This window comes from Amphibalanus amphitrite, unplaced genomic scaffold, assembly GCF_019059575.1.
Source record: "Amphibalanus amphitrite isolate SeventyFive unplaced genomic scaffold, NRLGWU_Aamphi_draft 000919F_arrow, whole genome shotgun sequence".
NCBI lineage: Eukaryota > Metazoa > Arthropoda > Thecostraca > Balanomorpha > Balanidae > Amphibalanus > Amphibalanus amphitrite.
In genome coordinates this window covers 237,821-263,630 of record NW_024882413.1, presented here as the reverse complement: position 1 = coordinate 263,630, position 25,810 = coordinate 237,821, and the positions used below count along the sequence as shown (strand labels likewise).

Here is a 25,810-nt window from a genome sequence, read left to right as displayed (position 1 = left end):
AAGCAATCAAATGCACCAACTTTTCATAAGGCCTGCGTCGTTTTTAAGAAAATTTAAACTCACATGAGCTATGAATTCATGAAGTTAAGAATACGCATGGGCTTAGCGTTATTGGTGACCGGCTTACCGTCAGGAATACGATTTGACTACATGCAAGCAGCTCTACTCTCTCCTGCATTCAAAGATCCCTTCTGTATACGCCGCCCGGCTACGTCGTGCCTCGACGGCCGTACCTCCGTCACCTCAACCCGACATCAAAGGCGCCGCTTTCAGTCGATCGCTGTACCGATATCGGCCCTCTCGGTCCCTGCCGCCGGCGGAGCAGCTCGCAGGAGGCCGCTGCACGGCCGGCGTGCTTATAGCACGGCACGGAGCCGGTCCCTGAACTGCTGGTCGGGAGGAGTGTGTCGTGATGTCACACCATGTCATGACGTGACCGCGTCACTGCACAGGTGTCGAGTCAGCTGAGTGATGAAATGTATGCAGCTATGGGTTCGTCCAGGCCCCCAAATTCTTGCGTCTGCCAGACGGGAGGAATCTTGTTGAGTGTTGACTATTTAAAGATTTGGTTTGAATGTTTTTAATGCCATCTTGTCGCTCCCAACGGCTACAGTTTCTCTATACTTTCTGTTGATTGGCCGTCGCTATTTCCTGTCGCTTCAGCCTCGGCTGACCTTTCCGCTGCCGTGGGGCGGCTCGGCGGAGCGGAGAGCACACACCTCTGCCGGTTCGGCGGACACCGGGCGGCACGTCAAAGGGGCGCGCCGCCACCTCGGCGCCGGCGGAGCAGATCCTATCGGCGCTCGGAGGTCCCGCCTAGCTGCCGCCCTCGGGCAGTCCTCTGATCGCTCTGCCCTCCTCTCCTCTCCCGCTGGAGAGAGAGAGGGACGGACGGGGGCAGGCCGGGTGTCGCTCTGCCAGCGGGCAGCCTGTCGGCGCAGCGGGACACCCTGTCGGCGCCTTTCAGCGATGACGCGCAGCCGACGAAGCGAACGCGTCCGTCCCGCGGCCGCACACATTTCTTCATCGGTGCCGACAAGAATGCCATAATATTTGCCCGCTTAAGGAGAGTCCATTACGTTAATTACGGGTGCGGTAAAAGGGTGCATTAGAGGCACCGGTGGCCGGTAGGTCGGACGGTCGGCCGCGCCGGACCGAGAGAATGACACACTGAAGCAGGCCGGCAGAAGAAAGGACGCTGATCGCTGGGCGGTGTCCGCATTGTCAGCTCACAACGGCAGCGGGAGGACACAGGGGGCCGACCTGGGGGCCAGAGAGGATGTAACGGCCAGATAACGTGGAACGGTTAGCCAGGCCCGCAGAAGAGAACTGAATCCGGATCACCGTCGGTAGAGCCGGCCAAAAATCCGAGAGGAAGGTGTGTTTTGTTTTTCGTGCATTGCCCTGCACTGGCAATGCTGCTGGTGATAATTAAGCTATTTTTATATTTTGATAACGCCTGGTCAAACTCACGGATGATGCACATGTTTGGGTTCCAGCCAACCTTGTGCTGTGTGCACGTCTCCTACGTCTCATTCATTGTAAATGAAGCAATAGCACTTCCATTAGGGATGCCAGGAGCTGGACACAAACATATGCATATCATTCCACCAGTTCCGACGAAATGGAAATAGTACGCTGGCTCCTTTGATGAGAATTTACATAATCCAGTTGTCTGGTATGGTATGTATGGGACAACTGACCTCCACATGACGGCGCTCATTACCCAAATGACGTGTGTAATAATAGACATGTCTTCTGGTGTCATTTGTCATGATGCCTGCCGCCTTTGGAAAGCAGAGCTAGACAGTTTGAAGGAAATTGGCGCGTCTATCTATTTTTCCACGCATAAAGTCACTAATTAAGCTCATCGCCGCCCACCGGACTATATGTAGTGCTTCAAAAAGAGGTTTCAATTAGCAGTGTGTACGTAAAGTTTTTCATCATGAAAATTAGAATATCACATATTTACGACAATCGATTCCGGTGCGTGCGAGGTGTTATACATTACAAGCACTGAGCAAGCAAAATAAGTTAAGATCTCACCTTATCCGCTATTGAAATGGTGGCTTGTTTGGAGTCGTGCCGACTGCCGAGGCCTGCCGTATACTGACCTCGGTGTCAGACATTGACCCGATGTACTGACCTGGATGGTTTGTTGCTGGAGGGTAGATTTGGGTCAAGCCATGACCTATCGACTGCCTTACTGACCTGGGGTCAGACATTGACCTGCGATATACTCACCTGGATGTTTTGCTGCTGGAAGGCGGGGTTGTTGGGTTATTTGCCTTTACTGACCTGACTGGCGAGCTGCTGGAAGGCAGGGTTGTTGGGTTATTTGCCTTTACTGACCTGGCTGGCCAGTGGCCAGCTGCCGGAAGGCGGGGTTGTTGGGGTCGAGTCTTTAACTAACCTGACTGGCCAGCTGCTGGAAGGCGGGGTTGTTGGGGTCGAGCCTCTCGAGGTCGGTGTTGAGCGCGAACTCTGTGAGCGCCTTCCAGGGCGGCTGGTAGGTCTGCACGTCCACCATGTGTGCTGGCAGCGGACTGCCGTGACGCACGGGTGAGCTGGCTACCAGCGGGATGGCCTGCATCTGGCCGATGGCGCCGAACCGGCCGCCGCTCTGCCGGACACAGAGGGAAGGGGTTAGGTACTGCGCGCCTGGTGAGGGGTCCGAGGGTCACACTCACAGTGAAGGAAACTCGTCAGAATGTCACACAGGTAGAGTCGTTTAACTTAGGGCGGGCATTTCTTCTGTGAGTCCACTGTCGTGTACCAACTTGATGAGCTGGCCCATCTAAAATCACAGAAGAACTGGAGAAAATTACATCGTTATCCGTAAAGAGACATGCTGGGTTTGGCGCATAATAATGTCAGCCAAAACGCTGTAATAATTAGTCTGGCCGTCGTCGGTCACTTGTTGATTTTCCATTCATAGCACGCCGATATGCATGATATTCACTGCAAATAGCCATCAGTCAATAGCATAATTGTACGTCTCCATAAAACGCAGTCCATCTTGGACGTTTTAAACTGTGGATCCGTGTCAGTCGGCTCGTGACAGCGTTTTAATCTGCAATATTCGAATGAGCAAACAACTACATAGATGCTTTAACCTATCGATCGGCACTTGTAAACGAGGCTATTTGAAAACACGATTGAACCTATAGAATGGAGCTAATCGCCTGCATGCTGCATTGAACATGATGTTACAGCGCCTCAAGTCCCATGAAGGCACTCGTAAAGGTGAAATGTTTGGCAGCGTAGGTATGCGATATTTGCTACTACTATAGCCTAAAGAGGTCAGAAACTTCAGAGAAACGGCAGATCATTAGGTGAAAGGTGAATCTTTATGGCACTTTCCGCATTTGAGATAGTGCAGCGATATGGGAGAAATAAAATCAAAGGAAATTAGCACTCTTCTCCTACAATTCCGACGTCACCCATACAATACAATTCCGACGCCATATCCTGCACCAGCTAGGTGCAACGATATCATTTCACTATCACTGTACTCTGTATAAACTATGAAGCAGTCTGAAAACTTGAGGACGTTGGCCACCCGTCTGCATTCAGCATTCATACGCCAGACTGGCTGACTGCGGCGATTGCATTCAGTGGATGATTGAATAGTACATGAACAGTAACGCCTCCTTTTGCTTTCATGCATAACATATACCCTGCTGACTAAACTTTCCACTTTTACTTCATCCATGTTTTAGGACCGTGCCACATTAGCCACTCCATCACTCAGTCGGGTCGGGGTGCGAGGCCAAATGTGGCACTCTGTGAATCACTGGCACCACCAGTCAGTCAGTCCTGCTCCGTTTTCGGCTGGCCAGAGGTGTCCGATGGAGAGTTAACGTCGCCTCTGAGGTCGGGCCACCCTGTGGGCCGTGCGGGCAGCGGTGCCTTTCGGCCCTCTGTCTACCCTCGGTCACGGGTGAGGGCCGTGTCCCACACGCACGGGCCGCACTACGTCACACACGGGCCGCCGGCCCGGCGATGGATTTACAGGGCTATCGGGGTGGGCACCGTCGATCCGGACCTACCCCGGCACCTGGGCGTCACAGAACGAGAGGCACAAGGAGATGGCGTGAGAGATGGACGGTACTCTAACATCCGGCTGGGCGGGCGGCGCGTCACCGTCCGCCCCCGCCCCCGCCCGCGCGCAAAGCCGACCCGCCCCCGCCGGCCCGGCCAGTCGAGATATCCTGGTCAAACTTTGAGGAGAGACGGGACGAAATATTATCGGAGCAGCACCCACACATGGCACCAGGGTACTGGGAGAGGCGGGATCTGCCAATACTCGTATCTATGTAGATATAATACGAAAAAAAAACGACGTACCACGAATGCTGCAATAGGCAACGAAAATTGTATTTAAAGATAGCGGTTATCCATTTAATTTTTTGCGTGCCTATTTCTCATTCACTACATAGGGGAGAGTGGGGAAAGATGCCCAGGGTTTTACTATGTCGTATATTATTCGAAAATGACGATCAGAAAGCAAGAACTTGGAGTTGCAACAGAAGCCGACATCGTTTTTCTCCAAAAATATCACACTTCGTGTCTGAAATATGATAACTTTTTTGCTATTAAGCATTTTCCTGAAGAAGTGAAAGGGGGCATCTTACCCCACAGGGTGGGAAAGACGCCCCCTGGCGTTGGGTAAGACGCCCCCCTGCACTATAAGTGACATAAATGGGTACGTGAATCACCTGAACGAATCAGTAGTCCCTTCGGGCCTGCAGTAGACACCAAACGTCATTGCAAGGGCCCTCAAAAGTAGTCGTAAGGGGCTTCAGAGGTCATCGTTAGGGCCATCATAGTCCAGCGCGGCCAAACAAGCCTCCGTGGTGGCGTTCGGAGACCACTGTGGGGCCCTTATACATAGGTCTTCATGATGCTTGAGGACCCTCGAGCCCATCGTGGGGACCTCAGATGCCAGTGCGGCCCGTGGAGCCAACCTAGGAGCCCTCAAAGAATGTCGTGAGGGGCCCTGGAGCCAATAATGGGGCCCACAGAGGCCGTCGTGAGGGCTCTCAGAGTCAGATGCCGCCCAAAAAGTCGCTGTGTGGGCCGAGAGACCGGCATGGGGAGCACCCGACCGTACTGGACTCTCAATAGTCCCAGATCGGCTTTTGTTTCTCATCACAAGTATGTAATAAATGATTTGACGGGCTGCTTGAAGGACAGCCTACGGATTTAGGGGGGCGTCTTTCCCCATCGGGACAGGGGGCATCTTACCCCAAGGTACCGAAGTAACATTAAATTAGTACAATTTTTTAGCCATAAAACTACACACTGAAACAAACTGTTTGGGACACAGTACACGCATGTTAATGTATCACGACTATAGCAAGGGACGCAAAAATTGTCTACCTTCTTTGATATTTACAATGTTTTGACACCAAAATATTTTTTGAAAGCAGCAAATAAAAAACATGCAATCACCAGCCAGCCGTTGCCCAACTGAGCTTCGCAAATTTTTGTGCAGTTTACAAGGCAGGCTTCCGCTTTACGCTAAGAACATTAATTTCCAGGTTCGATTCTTTGTTTCGCCGCTAGAGGGGGTGGGGCGTCTTTCCCACCCTGGGCATCTTACCCCACTCTCCCCTACGAGTATTTTCAGCGATGTTGCTTTGCACTACATATCGAGATCGGAGTGCTCACTGAGCCTCGACACCTGCGGTCGGCGGAGGGCAAATGGCGATCGGAGTTCACATCATCCATCTCTCTCCCACCGAAGGAGCGACGGGGCCGTCACGGCCGGGGGAGTCGGCGGCGCCATGAACCACTCCGTCTGGGAATCTTCCCGCGCGCGCCGCCGCCGAACGGCCATTCCAAAATGGCGCCACACAGAATGCCTGACATTCTGGCTTTGATAGAGCTTTTAGATCGGGCATATTCCCGGCCGAGCGGTGAAATCTCAATCGGTATCTAAATGACGGCCGTTGTTGGCGGCGTCGGCCCGGCGCTGGCCAGTGTCGGGAGGCTGGTATCGGGCGCGCATCGGCTGCGCGGCGCCGCGGCCAAACACATTTTACTGAACAATTCGGCTAATACGCGGCCCCGATGGGTATCGGAGCTGGCGGCGGCCGGCGGTCCTTCTGGAGCGGACGATAGTGGCTGGCCGCTGTCACAACAGACCGTCATTAGGGCGGGTCAGTGACGGCGAGCGCCGGGCACCGAGCAACGGGCGATAGAGTAGCACCGTCACGGTCTGTTCCTCCACACCATCACAGGGCTGGTTACAGTGCTTTACACTTCACAGTCACAGCCCAGAGTGTTCGACGTGTGCACTACACCACGTTCCGTTCCTCTGTTCTGCTCGAGTGACACATGATTCGAATCGGTCTCCTCTGGGTCTCTGGGTCTATTGGCCTTTTGGCCATATTGCACCTTCTATTGACCATGTACGTCAAACATCACTCAAAATACCTTTTTATTGCAAATAACTTCCGTCCTTGTCAAATAGATGGCATCACATCGTGCATAGGAAAAACGACTGTTTTTTTTGTCCTTTTGACAATTTTGACGTCTTATTAGATTCCAGGCGAACGGTTATACATACCTTCATAAAACAGTTCACGGTTTTTAAACGTCACTACTCGGATAAGACAATTTAAAATCTATTTGACAGTAATGCATCGGTGCTTTGGCTCACATGGCAGGACTTGTCGGGTTGCAAGGAAAAATTTATTTTGTTTGAAGAACGGTAAAAAAATGAAAAGAACAAGTTCAAGAAATGTGTTAGTACCTACTACCTACTACCCGGCGCGACTGTGGTTTGAAATATTTGCTAATACATGAAATGTAAGTCAGAGACCTAAAACATTATCACTCATCGCGTGCTATGGTCAATATTATTCCAGCTTTTGTGAAACGGGTTTAGGCTAACTTTTCGTTAGCCTAAACCCGATTTTCAATTTATTTTAATTTACCCTAACTTTTTGGATAGCATAAATTAAAACTAGTGTATTTTGATAGGAACAGCCCAGATCCGAGTTTATACTAACTTTGGAGCACGTTAGCCTAAACCAGATTTACCCTAACCCGGCCAATTAAACGATTCTGTTAGTTCATATTTTATCCACCAGAGTTTGCTTCATACTCAAAGGCCTTCCTCGTCCAGTAAAAGATCTGGCAGCGATGTGCCACGTCGATTTGGAAGCATGACTGAGATACAATTTCGGCGCAGCTGTTTGCACGCCGGAATATCTTTGAGCGTTATTGTTGTTGCACGTGCAGTCTCAAGGATGGTGGTCGTTGCGTGTCTACAACAGGTAAGCTAAATATTGTTCTCCCTAATATATGATAGATCAGGTTAAGTAAACAGCCAGAAGAACTCCACCCGCCCATATTGTTGTCACTTGTCTCCTTGTTTTGTTTTGTTTTTCCACCTACCTTCTTGCAAAAAATTGCCTGTAGGTAGCTTGTGCCTGCCATGACATGACTATGTAGAGTCCATACCGGTATCCCTTTTTGCTTTATCTTGGCGGCTATGATGGTGGATACTAGGCTCATGTGTTGTTAATGGTTACATCACTTTTCATTTTGAAATGAAGGAGCAGGGCATCCTTACAATTGTAAAACTAACCATACTTTGTTGGAAGCTGTTCTTTTAGGTTGTGCATCAGTTGGGTAAAGGACGAGGCTCAAATCCAAATATTGATTGACCAATGAAAGGTTGGAGTGGGCAGGGCCATGACCATGTAACGAAAAAATGGACGTGATTTTGTGCATCCTAGCTTTCAAATGAAAAAATAAGACATTAGCAAGTTGTGATTCACACAAGGCCTGTACTCACTCAGCGCACAATTAACTGGCGGTCCTAATAAAGTAAGTTGTGACTCAAGGCCAACAGACGTTTGACGGCAATTGCTGATCGAAAGAAACGTGCCAGAAAAAGTGAGTAATTAAGAGATGGTAAATAGTTATTATTTGTATTAATTTGTTTACAATATTGTCAATTATAGCAAAATTAATTATTATTCAATACTTACTATTTTGTATTTGTTTTAAAAACAAATTTCTAAACTTTTTTCATAGTGTCGATCCATTTATGGAATGGCCAGCTGATTGTCTGCCAAAGTGGACGCCCAGAACCTGCAAAAAATATTGTCATTTTCGGGTGAATGTGCGTACTTTCGTCAAGTATTACTCGTTAACTATCATTCCTTTGGTAAATGGAAGCTTTTCTCTTCAGTGGGTGTACTCAATACCGCATGTATTGTCCCGTTACACTGAATGCACCCCATCATAGCGGGGGCTGCATTTATGCCCATATATGGTCATAGGTACAAGATCCATTTATTGATCGATCAATGTTTTTATTTCTGCCTCAGTTTCCCCAATTGGCATGCTTCTTGTAAAACACTGATTGGCAGTGCTGCTAGCAGGTGGCAAAGAAAAATGATGAAGCTAACCACACACAAAAAAATACAGCCAAAATAATGACTGTTTTTTATGCAAAGCATGCTAAAAGGCAATCAGGAAATTGATTTTTTTTATGGAGGCAATCTGGTGTCAGAATCAAACTATTGATTCCACAAACATTAGTTTGTGTTTTGTTATTGATAGTTTGGCTATTAACAAAATTGCATAGGCGTAGGAAGTTAGGAACAGGAGGGGCCAGGTGGGCAAGTGCCCACCTACTTTTTGAGGTGGGGGGCCGGGGGCTACAGGGCCTCCTGTAAGGGATTTTCACTGGAGGGGGGGAGGCGAGGCTCAAGGAGCCAAACCTAGGGTTCCCTCAAATCCTGTTTTCTCATTGGATTTAGGCCACTTATTTTTAGTCATAGCCCTGACACGATGATCTTTTCTTAACTAAGAAAAATAAAAATAGTAGCCTATCTTATCCATGCTTTGATATTTATTTGTAACCCTTTCACATTGCCCGACCAGGTGGTTACAAAAAAGAAATACAAAGGAAATACAAACCTCCCAATTTTAACCCTCACCCGCACATGGGGGTTGGTTGCCACCCCCCCCCCCCCAGGTAGTCTTTCTGCTCTGCACTCAACATTTTTAGAGCTAGAAGGCTGATTTTTCGTATAGCTGCTCCTCTATCCTTTCTTGATGTCCACTGAAAATTTCAAGAGTCTGTGATTTTTGGTTTCGGAGATATGACCTTGTTTTTCAGGTCATGTCATGACCCAAATGGCCAATTCTCAACATCTTGCGTTTGCCATGGGACTTGTGAGCTTTTGATACCTTGATTTCGGCTTTTTTTGCCAGTCTTACCTCCCACCTATCATGGAACATGTTGTTCGACGATGTACAGGTGTCAAGGTCAGGGTCAAGGTCAACCTAGGTCATCTAAGATAATTGCGTTTTAGGCAAGCTGAATTTACTTTTTGTGAAGTTTTTTTTACTGCATTTTTGGTAAAAGCTTCTCAGATCATGATTTCATGTAGGTAATATGGACACAAAAAAATCGGTGCACACATCAGAATACACACAGACACACAAACACATATAATTGAACTTGACCTAACTTGACCTGAAATGACCTCAGCAGTAAAAATTTGGTCGGGTAGTGTGACAAGGAGGTTCTAGCTGGCTTGGCACCAGAAAACAGCATCGTCATCGGTATATGATAAGCAGCGCACTTGATATCCAACGGTGACCCAAAACAGCAACATTTTTTAGTTTGACCTGACCTGGAAGGTCAATTACTGACCTGAGAAGTTAAAACTGGGTATCATTGGATTCGTCTCTTCCCAAAGAATCTTTTTGGTCTTTACCGCTAAGCTCTATCTCCAACAGGAACGAAATGGCGCGGGGGGTGGCAACCACCCCCCCCCCCCCCCCCTGTGCGTTCTAGGATGGGAAAATGGCATGTGCGGGCGAGGGTGCTATCTTGCTCAAAATTTTGCGCTGAACCTGAATCCCCTTTCAGCATTTGGGGCCTGGGGGTAGGTCTGGTCAGGTGGGCTCAGGTCAACCAGTGTCCAGTAGCTAGCCTAGGTGTCATGCCAGGTAGCCAAAGTAGGTGTCAATCACCACTGAAAGGGAGCTTCGTAACATGGGAAGCTTCGTAACATATTTTTTTGGCACCAAAACCTCTCCTGAAAATGGATCCTAAATTCGACATCTGCAAAAAGGACACTAATACATGTTGAAACTTGAAAAGGTGAAGCAAGGTCATCTAAGCTCAGTAACCTTGACCACCTGACACCTCAGTAACCTTGCGACCCTGACACCTACCATAAGGCATGGTATTACAATCATCCCACAAGTTGGCGCGTTTTTTAAGACACAAATAGTCTGAAAACGCGTCGATAATGTGCGCTAACACGCAGAATCGCGATTCTGCCATGCCATGGTCTCTAGAAACACGCCATAGGTCAAGGGTCATGGGGTTCGGGGTCATATAATTGTCATGGTGTGTGTAATTTTGATTAGCTCGTGAATGCGAAAAGTTTCGCCGCGATCGGCCACCTTTTACGAGTTTTTTTTTTTAACTGAGGGTCATGGGTGGGTCTATCCGACCTCCCAATAAGCGCGACGTTCAATTTCTCTCAAACACAGGGTATATTTTAACAAACTGACTGCGTCCCATTTGGGGACGCAGCCTCCTGCCTTTGGGACGTAGCCCTCGCGAAATTTGAACCACTGCGTCCCACACTGAAATGACAGGGTGTCAGCGAAAAAGTGCTAGCAAAAATAAGTAACATGCCTCGGTCTTTTACTGTGTGTAACAGATGTTGCTTTTCGATTGCTTTTTGCCCTGATTTACTATGTACCTAAGCACAAACATGCCCTCTCCATTCCTTGTGCCTTGCCCTATCCTGAAGACGTACACCTTGTTATATCCTCCCCTACTATACCCCTAGGGTATGTGCCCTGCCCAGTGTCCTGTCCTTACGTCTTGTACCTTGCCCTGCCCTTCCTTCAGGCCCTGTGCCCCGCCCTGTCCTGCCCTCAAATCCGATACCTTACGAGTATGTACTCTGCCTTGAAGTTGTATGCGCTGTCTTCCCATCTTTACGCCCGTGCCCTACCCTAGTTTGAAACCCTGTGCCCTTCTCTGCCCTCAAGCCTTGTACACTTGTCCTGCCATCAGACCCCGTGCCCTGCCTTGCCCTCAGGTGCTGTGCCCTGTCCTGCCATCAGGTCTTGTGCCTTCCCATGCCCTCATGCCCCGGCCCAGCGTCCTTCCTCAAGCCTGATGCCTTGCCCTGCCTCAGGCCCTGTCCTGTCATGTTTTGCTACCAGGCCCCATGTGCATGCCCTGCCCTCAGACCCTGTCCTATTCTGCCATTAAGCCTTGTGCATTGTCTTGCCCTCAGACCCCGCCCTCGCACTAAGCTGCTGTGCTCTGCCCTGTCATCAGGCCTTGTGCTGTCCCATGCCATCAGCCCTGTGTCCTACTCTGCCCTCAAGCCTTGCACACTGCATTTCCCTAAGGTCTCGTGTCCCACTGCTCTCAGGCGCTGTGCCCTGCCCTGCTATCAGGCCTTGTGGTGTCCCCCGTCCTCAGGTCCCGTGCCGTTTCCCGTCCTCATGTCCTTACCTGTCCTCACAACCTGTGCTTTGTTCTGCCCTCATGCACTGAGCCTTGTCTTGCCCTCAGGCCCCATACCGTGTCTTGTCATACATTCAGGCCTTGTGCCCTACCTGTGTCCTTATATCTTGCTCTGCCCTTAGGTACTGTTTCTTGCCCTGCTCTAAGATCCTGTGTGTGTGTGTGTGTGTGTTGCCCTGCCATCAGGTGTGGTGTTCATCAGGTGTTCTAAGGCCCTGAATCTTGCACTACTCTCCAGCCTTGTGTAATGACAGCCTCAGACCCGCGCCTTGCCTTGCCCTCGGACCCTGCAACCTACCCAGTCCTCACGTGCCTAATGTGTCTTATCTTAGCGTCATGGCCAGTGCCTGCCCTGTCCTTAAGGCTCAGACTCTGTGTCCTGCCCTTCCCCGAGGTCCTGTTTAGAGATGTCAAGGTCGAGCCCGCAGGCCCGGCGCCGGGCCCAAAATCGGGCCCGGCAGGACTTTTGCATGGCCTGAACGCGATGCTGCCGGGCTCAGAATGAACAGCGTAATGCTGAAAGGATATACCGCCGGGCTTGATGCCGGGCTCAAGTATGAATGCTGGGCTTGATGCTGGGCCCAATAAAACTTGGTGCGGTGCCGGTTCGGTGCTAGTCCCGGATTTCGGGGAAATTTGAGATCTCTAGTCCTGTTTCTTGCCCTGCCCTCAGATTCAGTAGGTACTTATATTTATACAAATAAAAATATAAGACTTTAGCTTCTATCCCTGGACCTGGGGACTGAGCGGAACCGAGGGAGGCAAGGCGGGTAATCACAAGCAATATAAGTGACAGCGTTTATCCCTTCCGCTCCCCTCCCCAGTGGCACCGCCCACCAGTGTCCCAAAATTATATTTTGGCTTGGGTGTCAGAGGGGAAAATTATTCCGTAGACAGGGTGAAGAGAGTGGAAAATTGCCGGTAAGGTAAAGCTAAGAACAGATGCGAGGGATAAGAGTGGAGTAAAAACAAATTGATAGCTTAAATTTTCCAAAAAAAAAAAATGATAGGGTATAGCGTGTAATGTAGGAAGCATCGATATGTTGTTTAAGACCATATACGCATATGCCCTTTGCTTTTTACGTTCGGAGTGGAATATTCATCTTAAAAGGTTGAATTGAGAGTGGAAAATGGTTTTCATTTGGATGCCGTTTCACACCCAAATCGATTAATTTTGGGACACTGCCGCCCACCGCCCATTCACAGTCGCATTCACATTCGGTCCGTCCTTTGCGAAAAAAGAACGCAACTGTACGAATCGTCGAATTCCGAGACTGGCCAAAAGCAATCACAGTCCACTCAAAATATCCCACCTGCTGTCCCTCCACCAGCACAGTACACAATGACACATGTATACCCATGAGTGTCGATTTCCGCCGAGTTGGAGGTGCCTGAGCTTTCTCAATTCCACGCCGGCTTAACTTTAAAGCCGCAGCAGACGGCGCAGGTCAAGGGCACCGCTAGGGCGGCGGCGGGCTTTCTGCGCCCGGGCACCCCCCAACTCAGCGGAAATCGACCATGGATGTATCTGTACATAATCCCAATTGCATTATATACTATTTCGCTTGCCATGTGCCCTTTCTGATCGAAACATGTGCCCTATGCCACCTTTGGGACGCAGTAAAAAATCCTTAACATATGCCCTACAAACACTAGGAGCAAACAGCTTCTCTAATCTTTTGGCTCTGCGAAATTCTTATTGGGCCCAAAAATTGCTTAAAAGGATGAACTCTCCGGAATGCCCGGGGCCAATCGTCGGTGTCGACGTAGCCATTTCTTCCCCACGCCCCGCTACCCTCAATCCCCACCGACAGAGCAGTTTATGTCTCTCTTTTTGCCCGAAACAATAATCATACTTCTCGGTGTTGAGCGTTAGATTGATTGAGAGAACAATCCTCCGGGATCTGTCCTCAAAGGGATGGACTGGGTCGCCTTGGGGCGTCAGTGGGTGATCGTGAAGAAATTGTGGATTGTTAGATTACCTTAAAGTGAAAATGTATTGCCTTTCTGTATGATTGGCTTAACCCTATTAGTGGCAGGCTCCTGGCTACCATATTAGTGGCAGGGGGCTGTTTGGAGCCCCCCTTGATATCTCGAGATCTAACCGGTCGATTTTCAAAATTCAAACTGCATTCGATTCCCCTCAATGTGATCTACATTTCAAAGAAAGAAAAGTCCCAAAAAAGCAAATATAGGGGCAGTAGGGGGGTAAAAACTGCAAATTTCAGAGGCTTTTCCAACTGCTCACCACGGCCATGTTTTTCAACTAATTTTGACGCAACGACTACCAATCGATACAGAATGAACCGAAAATTAGCATGCATCATTAAAATGCATGATCAACTAGGTAAATGTATTTGGGGAACTTAAAATACCATTACCAAAACGGATTTGCAATGGTCTTTTGATGTTACAAAATATGTGATAGAATGACTACTAGTAGATTGGCAATTCATAGGCGGCGTCAGAGCACCGAAGTTGGGAGGTGAAATCGACTTCCCTTTCTGCTTTCCTGGAACCGCCTATGATCCATCTCTTGTGATCACTTGTGAACCTCTAATACCCGAAAATAATGTTGATCCACCCACAGAATGAATACCTACAGTTGTAGTGCACCAGCATAGTGATCCTCACCCAAATGACTCACTTCGTGAATAGGACCTCCCAATGGACCTTCCGATGCCCTGGAACCGCCCCTGATCAGGGTATCAACTTGAAAATTTCAAATGATGTGCCTAGTTTAGTTCTAAGAAAAGTCACAAAATTTCAGCATCTTTAGCCGTTTCGAAGATATTCTCGAAAAACCTGAGGGATGGATGAAAACAACAACTCCCCTGCCACTAAAAGTGTTAACTGCCTGCCCCCCCCCCCCCGCCCCAGTGACGCGATTTTAGCTCCACTGGGGGGCCAGCGGCATCACTTGCAGGGGCCACGGCCCCCAAGTTAACATGCTAGAGGGGGCCCTGGGGGCCAACCATATGTTTTTCCGCCCCCCCCCCCCCATACACTTTTAACTCGGGACCCTCTCGTCTCGAAATGAGAGGACGTTGTAACCTTCCAGAATAAACAAACTCAGTAAACATAAGTTCCACGTATCTCCACGCACGGACTCCAAGGGACCCTTGTTGATCCAAGGAGGCCCTCTATCCATACTCGTCAGCGGAGGCTCCTGAGACTGATGGCCTGAGAGGCGCTAGTGGATCTGAGGAGGCCGGAGGCTCCAATATCCAAACTGGTCTGGGAAGGCCCCTGACACTGGCGGTCTGAGAGGCCCGTCTATCCACACTAGTCAGAGGATGTCCCTGAGACTGGTGGTCTGGGAGGCCTCTCAATTTACATTAGTCAGAATAGGCCCCTGACACTGGCGGTCTGGGAGGCCCTTTACCCTCACTAGTCAGAGAAGGTCCCTCTATCCTCAATAGTCAGAAGAGGCCTCTGAGACTGATGGTCAGAGAGGTCCTAGTGAATCTGGGGAGGCCCCTCTCCACATTGTTCTAGGGAGGCCCCCGAGACTGATGGTCTGAGGGGCCCGTTTATTTATACTGACCACAGGAGCCCCCTGATATTATTGGTCTCAGAGGCTTTCCTGTTTATACTCACCAGAGGAGGCCCCTGGGATTGATAGTCTAACAGGCCCTTCTATTTATACTAGCCAGAGGAAGCACCCGAGACTGGTGGTTGGAGAGGTCCTACTATTCGTAATAGGTAGAGGAGGCCCCTGAAATTCAGGGTATCAGAGCCATTCCTATGCATACTAGCCAAGAGAAGACCCTGAAATTAATTATCTGAGAGGCTGATCTATTCATACTAGCCAGAGAAAGCCCCTGGGATTAACCCTCGCCCGCACATGCCATCTTCCCATCCTAGAACGCACCTGGGGGTTGCCACCCCCCGCGCCATTTCGTTCTTGTTGGAGATAGAGCTTTGCGGTAAAGACTAAAAAGATTCTTTGGGAAAAGACGAATCCAATGATGCCCAGTTTTACCTTCTCAGGTCAGTCATTGACTTTCCAGGTCAGGTCAAACTAAAAAATGTTACTGTTTTTGGGTCACCGTTGGATATCGAGTGCGCTGCTCATCATATACCGATGACGATGCCGTATTGTGGTGCCAAGCCAGCTAGAACCTCTATGTCACACTATCCGACCAGGTTTTTGCTGGTGAGGTCATCTCAGGTCAAGTTAGGTCAATGTCAATGATATGTGTTTGTATGTCTGTGTGTGTCTGTGTGTATACTGATGTGTGCACCGATTGTTTATGTGTCCATATTACATGAGATCATGAAATGAGAAACTTTTACTAAAAATACAGTCAAAGAAACTTCACAAAAAGTAAATTCCGCTTGCCTAAAACGCAATGTTTCCAGATGACCTAGGTTGACCTTGACCCTAACCTTGACATTTGTATATCGTCGAACATGTTCACTGATAGGGGAGGTAAGACTGGAAAAAAGGCCGAAATCAAGGTGTCAAAAGCTCACAAGACCCATGGCCAACGCAAGATATTGGGTATTTGTCATTTGGGTCGTGACATGACCTGATGAACAAGGTCATATCTCCGAAACCCAAAATCACAGAGACTTGACATTTTCAGTGGACATTGAGAAAGGATAGAGGAGCAGCTATACGAAAAATCAGGCATCTAGCTCTAAAAATGTTGAGTGCAGAGCAGAAAAAACTACCTGGGGTGGCAACCATCCCCCCCCCCATGTGCGGGCGAGGGTTAATGATCTGAGAGGCCCTTCTATCTGTACTTGCCAAAGGAGGCCCCTGAGACTGATGGTGGCCAGAAGAGGCCTTCGAGACTGATGGTCTGAGAGGACCTTCTATTCAAACTATGCAGAGGAGGTCCCTGAGAATCAAAGTCCTAAGAGCCCTGCGGCGGCAACTGGCCGTTAAAAAAATATGGCCTATATTTTCATATAGAAGGGCCTCTTAGATCATCAATCCCAGGGGTTTTCTCTGGCTGGTATGAATAGAAGAGCCTCGCAGATTATTAATTTCAGGGTCGTCTCTTGGTTAGTATGAATATGAGGGGCTCTCAGACCCTTAAGTTCATGGGCCTCCTCTGCCTTTTATGAATAGTAGGTCCTCTCAAACCACCAGTCTCAATTGCCTCCTCTGGCCAGTGTGAATAGAAGGGTCTCTCAGACCATCAGTCTCATTGGCCTTCTTCCGGCCAGTATAAATATAAGGGCCTGTTAGACCATCAATCCAAGGGGCGCCTTAGGTTAGTATAAATGGAAGAGTCTCTCAGACCATTTATCTCAGGGGGCTCCTGTGCAGCTGTGGCTAGTATAAATAAAAAGGTCTCAGACCATCAGTCTCGGGGCCTCCCTAGGACAGTGTGGATAGAGGGGCCTCCTCAGATTCACTAGGACCTCTCTGACCATCAGTCTCAGAGGCCTCTTCTGACTTTTGAGGATAGAGGGGCCTCTTCTGACTAGTGAGGGTAGGGGGATCCCAGACCACCAATGTCAGGGGCCAATTCTGACTAGTGTGGATGGAGGGGCCTCCCAGACCACGAATCTCAGGGACCTCCTCTGACTAGTGTGGATAGACGCCAGACGGGCCTCTCAGACCGCCAGTGTCAGGGGCCTCCCCAGACCAGTGTGGATATTGGGGCCTCCTCAGATCCACTAGCGCCTCTCAGGGCATCAGTTCCAGGGGCCTCCGCTGACGAGTATGGATAGAGGGCCTCCTTGGATCAACAAGGGTCCCTTGGACTCTGTGCGTGGGGATTCGTGGAACTTATTTTTACCGAGTTTGTTTATGTGTGTGGGGGGGGGGGGCAAAACACATGGTTGGCCCCCAGGGCTTCCTCTGAGATGCTAGGGGGGGGGGCATAGCCCCCGCAGTGATGCCGCTGGCCCCCCAGTGAAGCTGAAAAGAAAAATAGGTCCTCTCGGCATCACTTATCATTCTGCTAGGGACTTCATGGTGGTGCGCCGCCCCGCATGAAAACTGCGTGGCTTGAATCAGGCATCAGTACACGTTCAGAAACTGAGTCCACCTGTGCAGCCTGGTTGAGTGGCTCTAACCAATCGCTAGCCAGGATGTTGCGCCGGTAATACTTATCACTGATAGTGGTTTTCTGTGGCGTCATGAACAGCTTGAATATTACACAGCAGCTGAACATGCTTCAGGTCTAGATTTTGGCCGGATGTTTGACGCCGGGCGACGCCGTTCGAGCTGCTGGCAGCCCACACATGGTCAATTTGACGGCTCAACGGATATCGCAGCTCGAACGGCTTCCTATCCGACCAGGCCACCTCATTCATCTCTTCCTTCGACCAGTGGACACGCCCTGGCCTGAGTCCAAAGGTGGTGGACTGGTTGTTTTCCCGTCAATTTCATTGTCTTTTTCAGTTTGAAGGGCAGCAAAACCAAGCTAAAGGGCGGGTAATGGTGAATCATGATGTGGGACCTCTTATTATCTGCCTGGGTAAGAATTCGAGTCTGTTTGCGTTTCCCTGTCGCTATCTTGACAACTCTTCTCACCACTTGGCAAAGGGCGCCTTTTGCGATCGAGGCCGGACTGAGTCTGCCACCAAGTCCCAGTCTGTTACGCCTCAGGCAGATGTGCTACTGGCTGCTGCTGATGTCCAGCTGCTGACAGACCAGCTCCTGGCTCATGCCACCATGCCACCAACACTTAGCCTTACTACGAAACGAGAGACTGTACTCCCTTCTCTCCACTTCCTTGAACGAAAACTATCAAATGAAATCGTTGGCGACTCGACTCTTACTCAGAGCAAGAGTCATTTCGCAAGGTCAGGTCACTGCTGAATTTAGAGCAGATACCAGAGATATGTCTCATGGAGCTGAGCTGGCGGCCGCCGCGCCGGTGCACGCGTACTTGCGCTCGTGACATCCGTGCTGGGGGCACTCGTATGTGAACCGTGGTGGCGTTGCCTCTGTGACCCGGGGGCTACCTGGCCGGCTCGAATACGCGGCGATGGCGGGCAGGGCGCCCGAGTTCGATGCGGACGTTGAGTGCTTCGGTGCTTATACGCGGCGGTTAAATCAGTACTTTATGGCGCAAGATATCGGGAGTGATCAAGAAGCAAAGAAGCGGGCCGTGCTGCTTTGTGCGATCGGCGCAAAAACGTTCGGTCTGCTGGAAGATCTTATTGCTCCAGCCACTGTAAGGCAGAAAACATACGATCAGCTGGTCAGCGTTTTGCAAAGTCACTCCGAGCCGGATAAATCTGAAATAGTGGCCAGATTCCGGTTTCATTCGTGCTTCAGGAATGACGGTGAGACAGTTGCTAATTTTCTAGCGCGGCTTCGCAAGCTGGCTAAAGACTGTTCGTTCGCACCTAATGTCCTTAATGAAATGCTGCGTGACCGTTTGGTCTGTGGCATACGGAACGAGTTGCTGCAACCTTGCTTCTCAGTGAGCCGGGGCTGACGCTCCAGTCGGCGGAGCAGCTGGCCCAGGCACACGAGTCGGCGGCAGCGAGTGCGGCTGAGCTCAGCGGCGGTGCTGAGCAGCGAGCAGATGGAGCCTCCGTTCATCGGCTGACTGGTGCCCGGGGTCCGCTGCGGCTGCGTAGCAGTTCTAGGGGTGCCAGTGCTGCCCGCGCTCCTGCCGGCTACAGGGACGGCGGTGGCGGCGCAGCGGACTCCAGAGCTGGTGGTCGGCTGCGCTCTCAGCGTGACAGGACGACGCCCGGGCCAGGTGACAGCACGGCGGCGAGCTGTTTCAGGTGCCTGAGGTATCATCAGCCGGACACGTGCCCGTTCATCGATAAGGCGTGCTACAGCTGTGGCCTCAGGGGTCACGTCCGAGCTGCCTGCAGGAAGAACCAGCAGCACCTCCGCCATGTCTCGGCTGATGGCGACGCGTTACAAGGGTCGGACGCGCAGGAGGGTAGCAGAGAGGACGGCACTACGCAACCGAGGAGTTCTAGTCCCGGGACCGGTGAGGAGGTGTACAGCATTTTCACCGTCCGGACCGGCCTCGGTGTCAGGCGACCGCCGCTGATGGTGCCGGTAGCGCTCGACGGTCAGAAGGTCGAGATGGAGCTGGACACCGGGGCGACTCTGTCGGTCTGCTCTGACGCCGGGTTTCGGCAGCTCTGGCCCTGTGGAGGGCCGAAGCTGGAACCGTGTTCGGTGAAGCTGAAGACCTACAGCGGTGAGCAGCTGCCAGTCTTGGGGCAGGCTGCAGTGAACGTTCAGTACGGCGGACAGGCTCAGCGACTACCTTTCATCGTAGTCGAAGGTGGCGGGCCCTGGCTGTTCGGCAGGAACTGGCTGGGACACATCAGGCTCGACTGGCCCTCCATTTGTTGAGTGACTGCGGAGACCCGTGTGCAGCCCATCCTGGACGAGTTCGCTGACGTTTCAAGGAGGAGCTGGGCTGCTATCGAGGCGGGGAAGTCGGCATCGACGTAGACCCGGACGTCCAGCCTCGTTTCTTCAAGCCTCGCACCGTACCGCTGGCCTTCAGGGAAGCTGTGGACGCCGAGCTGGAGGACCAGATCCGTGGCGGACTCTGGGAACAGGTACGGCACAGCAAATGGGTGGCTCCCTTGGTGGTTGTCCCCAAGGCTGGGGGTCAGTCAATACGGGTGTGTGGGGACTACCGCTTGACCGTCAACAGGGCTGCTAAGGCAGAGCAGTATCCCTTGCCGCGTGTGGAGGAACTGTACTCAAAAGTCAAAACTGTCGGGATGTACCATATTTTCTAAGATCGACTTGAAAAACGCGTATAATCAGCTTCCGCTAGATGAAAAGGCCCGCGAGTATCTCACGGTAAACACCCCGAGGGGTCTTCTTCGACCCCTTCGGTTGACCTTCGCCTATTCGAGTGCAGTGTCGCTGTTCCAGCGGACGCTGGAAACTGTCCTGGCTGGTATCTCTGGGGTTGGGGTCTTCTTGGACGACATTGAAGTCGCAGGTGTCAATGCCGCTGCGCATGACGAGGCCCTCCGGCAGGTTCTTAGACGGCTGGAGGAAGCGGGTTCTAGGGTCAACAAGGCCAAGTGTAGCTTCGGCGTCAGCAGCGTGACCTATCTGGGGCTTAAGATAAGCAGCCGTGGTGTGGAGACCACCGACGAGAAAACGGCCACGATTGTCCGTGCCCCGGAACCGCGGGATGCTAAGGAACTGCGTAAGTGGCTAGTAATAAACTACTATGGGAAATTCCTTGAGAACCTGGCGAGTGTCTTGGCTCCGCTCTATCGTCTTCTAAAGGCAGATCAGCCCTGGCAGTGGGCTGAGGCAGAGAAGTCTGCTTTTCGGAAAGCCAAAGAGATGCTAGTTAGCCCTCCTGTACTAGCCCATTTTGATCCCGCCCTTCCGGTGGTTCTCGCCTGTGACGCGGGACCGGTCGGCATTGGCTGTGTGTTGAGTCAGCGGACGTCACAGGGCGAGCGACCTGTGGCCTACTATTCGCGCACGTTGAATGACACCGAAACTAGATACTCACAGACTGATAAAGAGGCATTAGCTGTAGTGACCGGCGTTAAGAAATTTCACTATTACCTAGCGGGGCGAACTTTCACTATACAGTTAGATCATAAGCCTCTCATAGGCCTCATAGGAGAGCATAAACCTTTGCCCGTGATGGCGTCACCTAGGATGTTCCGCTGGGCTCTGATGCTTGGGGCCTACGATTACCACCTTGAGTACCGGCAAGGATCTAAGCAAGGCCACTGTGACGCGCTTAGCAGGCTGCCTTCGTGCGAGAAGGCTTGTTCGAGCGTTCCAATGCCGGCTGAGACTGTCCATTTACTTGAGTTCATCGACTCATCCCCAGTGAATGTGTCCCAGATACAGCGGTGGACCGCTCTGGATCCCGTGTTGTCAGCGGTACATCGATATGTCAGAGATGGCTGGCCGGATGTCAATAGTGTTTCCCTCAGCCCTGATTTTCAGCCGTACAAGTCCCGTATAGGTGGACTGAGTGTGCAGGATGGCTGTGTTTTGTGGGGGTCACGAGTGGTGGTCCCGCCGCAGGGACGGGGTGCCATGTTAAAGTTATTACATGAAGGTCATGCTGGCGAGTGTAGAACCAAAATGTTGGCTTAAATGTATGTTTGGTGGCCAAAAATCGATGACGACATTCGTGATATCGTGAAGTGTTGTGTGAAGTGTCAGGAACTGAAGGGCAGGGCCCCTGACGCTCCACTGCATCCTTGGCAGTGGCCGACTCGACCTGGCAGCGAGTCCATGTAGAGTATTGCTCGGCTAACGGATAAATGTTTCTGGTGATAGTCGACGCCCACTCCAAATGGATGGACGTCTACCCAACTCGTTCCTCCAACTCACTGATCACGATTGAAAAATTACGAGCGTCGTTTGCGTGCTGGGGAGTGCCAAGAGTGCTAGTGACAGACTACGCCCAGTGTTTTTTATCACAGCAATTCAAAACGTTTTGCAGTGTAAATGGGATCAGGCACTTAACGACACCCAGCCTATCACCCAAATCAAACGGCTTAGCCGAAAGAAGCGTGCAAAGCTTCAAAAACGGGCTGTACAAACAGATCTCGGGGTCCATTGAGACCAAGGTCTCTCGATTTCTGTTTAGGTACCGCACAACTCCGCATACTACGACCTCATGTACGCCCGCCGAATTATTTCTGGGTCGTCTGCCACGCACTTATTTAGATGGTGTGCTACCAGATAGGCAGGAGCGTATACGGAGACAGCAGGAGGCTCAAAAGACGTACCGTGATCGAAATGCCCGTGAACGATGTCTGAACCCGGGTGACCCTGTGTATGTGCCTGCTGTCGATAGATCGCAGGGATTGGAGCGTTGTCGGTGGGCGCCCGGTCGTGTAGTGTTCGTAGAGGGAGTTAAGGTCACTGTGGAGCTAAATGACGGAAGGGTGATTGTGTGGCACGCCGACCAGGTTCGTGAGCGATATTCAGCTGTTCCGCATGTCGCTAACGATCCTCTCCGTTCCAGAGTGACACCGATACCTGCTCCTGATCCGGTCACGGAGAGCGCCGCTGCATCTGCACGGCATGCTCCCGTTCCCGGACAACTGGCCTCCACTCCCGACCGGCTGCCGGCTCCTGATCGAGCGCCTGCTCCTGGCCGGCCGCCTGTTCCGGCGCCGCCAGGGCTGACCGGAGCGGTGCCCGCGCCGGGTGTGACCACCGTCCCGCCGTCCGCACCCTCTCCCAGCGCGCCGCGGTACCGGCTGAGAGACCGGTCCAACCTGCGGCCCCCAGACCGATACGTGGCGAGCTATGAGTAGGCGTTTTGTTTCAGTTGTTATTTGTTCTGTGAGGTGCATATTTATTTGTTTGTCCATGCTGTGCAAGTATTCGGGGTGGAGGAGTGTCATGGAGCTGAGCTGGCGGCCGCCGCGCCGGTGCACGCGTACTTGCGCTCGTGGCATGCGCTCATGACACTCGTATGTGAACCGTGGTGGCGTTGCCTCTGTGACCCGGGGGCTACCTGGCCGGCTGGAATACAGTTTGGACCGAGACACCGTCTGTGATAATATGCATTCATCCAATTTTCCAGCTTCCACATTAGACAAGAAACTGTGCGAGCAGATATGGCGAAAAAATAGATGTTCGGATAATTTCGTTACACCCCTGTATGTTCTAGTGCAAACTAATGCTATGATGCTAGGGGAGCGGCTGCAGGCTGGCGTAGCGCGTGCGGCCTTACGGTGGTTGGGTGAACGTGCCACCTTCTGCTGTGGGGTGGGTGGGGTGGGGGAGGTCCTCCTTGACCCCGTGCCGGCCCCGCCACCTGTGCTGCGCCATCTTTGGGCTGGCGACGGTGTGGAAGCGCGTACCTTCCGTCAGTTTTCCAGGCAGCTGAAGTCTGAACTCGGCGCTGGCCTTGTCGTCGATGTCTGCGCGTGAGCCGTGACGGGTGCCACAGCCTGCTGGCACCGGCGGGTACGTGCCGTGTACATGTGGTGCGGACTGCGGGACCGACTTGAACCACTCGAAGCCAACGGAGACCAGCCACCCTCATTCGCTCAGATTTATGTGAACGACCCACGAGCCGAAATACTGATGCCGAGGACCACGCACGCATTGTGGCATCACATAGAGAACACCTATTACATCCGGGAACGACTCCGAACGGCCATTTTCGGGAAATTTACCGTCCGCGGTGAATATTCCTGGGAATATGCTCTGAACGTATCAACCGAATTTGATGTTAGTGCCGGACCCGTGGACTCAGAAGTCAGAACTGCGTCACTAATGCCTGTTCATAAATGTAGCGCGGCGTGAGCCATCCATGGACTGCGTGTTTCTTTTTTTCAACCAAAGGTAGGCACTATACCTGAAGATGCTTCTTTGTAACCAAACCAAACAAAAACTAACAACCTAACCTAACCTAACTTGACCTAACCTACAGCCTACAAACCTACAACGCGCCAAAAATTTCAGCCGCCGGCGGGATTCGAACCTTCGGTCCTCTGAACACGGGGCGAGTGCGCTAACCAACCACTACACCTCGCAGACAGCTGGCCGGATAAAGGTGTTGTAAGTCACTTGACAATGACGCACTGGGATATACTCCGTATAGCACCTTTCTTTAATTGGAAAAAAGAATTACGCCCGTGGACTAGCCTCTTCAACTCCGTAGCAGTGTCTCCCAATCTGCGGAAAGTTCAGCTGGTCGCATGATAACCGTGGCGAAGTTTTCTGGCTCTGTTTCAACGGCTCCTTCATATTCCCTTCATATCAGCATAAGCCAGATTTAGGCTAACTTGCAATTAAACGATAAAAAATGTTAGCTTAAGTTTCGTTAGGGTAAATTAAACGGTGTTTTATTTGGTTAGGCTAAGCCCGAAAAACGCGTATGTATGATTTCGTTGTGATTTAGGAAGCGTCAGATTAATCACAGCTTCATTAGCCGTTCGGTGGTTGCCAAGCTCCACTAACCCCGCCTCAATCGCACCAAACATTCAGTAATCGAACCCAGCCACAACTCATCCGTGGGTCCGTGCCAGGGACAGGCCCCTCCCTCCCACACCATATCGCTTTCCACGTCCGTCTTCCGACTCCCCGCCGCCGGCGTGACGGAGACTGGCGACAGGGGTGACAGGGGCGCCAGCGCCCGGTCCATCCGTCAGACAGCGCCTCCGGCCAGAGGTGCGGGGGACCGGACCCGTAGCGGACCCGGACCCGGACCCGGACCAGATCTGCTCCATCCGTCACTCAGCGCCGCCGGCCAGAAGTGCAGGGCGCAGGGCTCGTGCCGCCCCGGCCCGCCGGCCGATCTCCGCACTGGCCACCCTAATGACCCGCTACCGCGGCGCCGTAACGTAATGGAGAGCTCGTGCGGCGCGCCTGTCCCATCTCCTCCTCCCCCGCGCCGACCGACCTGCCCAGGTCGGTATCGCACATTCCGATCACCCGCGGCGCGCCTGTGTCCAAAGTGCCTGCCAATTGCCGTCGTAAACCCGAGTCCAGATCGTCCTCCTATCAGCGCTTTTTCAGTCGCCGCGCCTAATTCTTCATCTCGATCTCCATCTCGCTCTCTTTTTTCTTCTTGATCCTTACTTCTTCCTTGTCTGGTTCTTTATCTTCGTCTCCGCCTTGGTCTCGTTTCTTGTCTTTACCTTGTGTTTTTCTTTTTTTTCTTTTTTTTTCGTGTGTTGTGCTATTGCATTTACATGATAAATCTACATTTCCCTTCCTCTGTTCCTGTTCTTCCTCATTACCACAGGCCGTTTTTCATTTCCTCTCCACCTCTCCCCCAATCTCTCCGATCCCTCTCTAGCCGCCCCTGTCGTCGCCGCCGTGACCCCTGCCGACCTCGTCCGTCGCCGCCGGCGCAGTCGGAGCCCGCCGCCGTCGTCGTGGGCGTCGGGCACGATGGGCGGCTGGAGAGGGGCCATAAATCGCCCGCTAAGAGTGTTGTGCCGGTCGGTCGGCGGCACAGCGCTCTCTCCGTCGCCGTCGACAGCCGTGTTGTGACGGCCTCCAGTCGCGTCGCGGCGCAAAAACGGTCCGTCAGCGCGGCGGCGCGGGCGGCGCGCGACCCGCGCCAGGAAGTGCCGCCGCCGCAGCGCCGCCGCCGGGACAGCCACCCAATGAATGACGTCGCACCGCCGCCGGTGGCACCGGAAGCCGAAAAACGGACGCGCGCCGTGTCGTGCCACGTGCCGCATGGGCTGTAGCGTCATCACTCGTCATCCGTCATCCGCCATCCGTCAGCCGTCATCCGAGATCCATCTCGAGCTAGTCCATTGATTGCGGTGGTGGTGGCGGGGCGGCGCGGCCCGGCGCGGTGGCGGCGGTGGCGGCGCGGGGCCCGGTTTTTCTCGCGGCTATCAGTCAGG

General features: G+C 51.8%; 1 protein-coding gene across 1 annotated transcript in view; it reads right to left on the bottom strand.

The window, feature by feature from the left end:
- The window catches only part of LOC122368058 (insulin gene enhancer protein isl-1-like), a 66,625-nt gene that overhangs the window by 5,541 nt on the left and 35,274 nt on the right, over positions 1–25,810 (bottom strand). Inside the window, exon 5 of the mRNA XM_043341672.1 lies at positions 2,414–2,623. Coding sequence (XP_043197607.1) covers positions 2,414–2,623 — 210 coding nt within the window. The remainder of the gene's footprint in view (positions 1–2,413; positions 2,624–25,810) is intronic.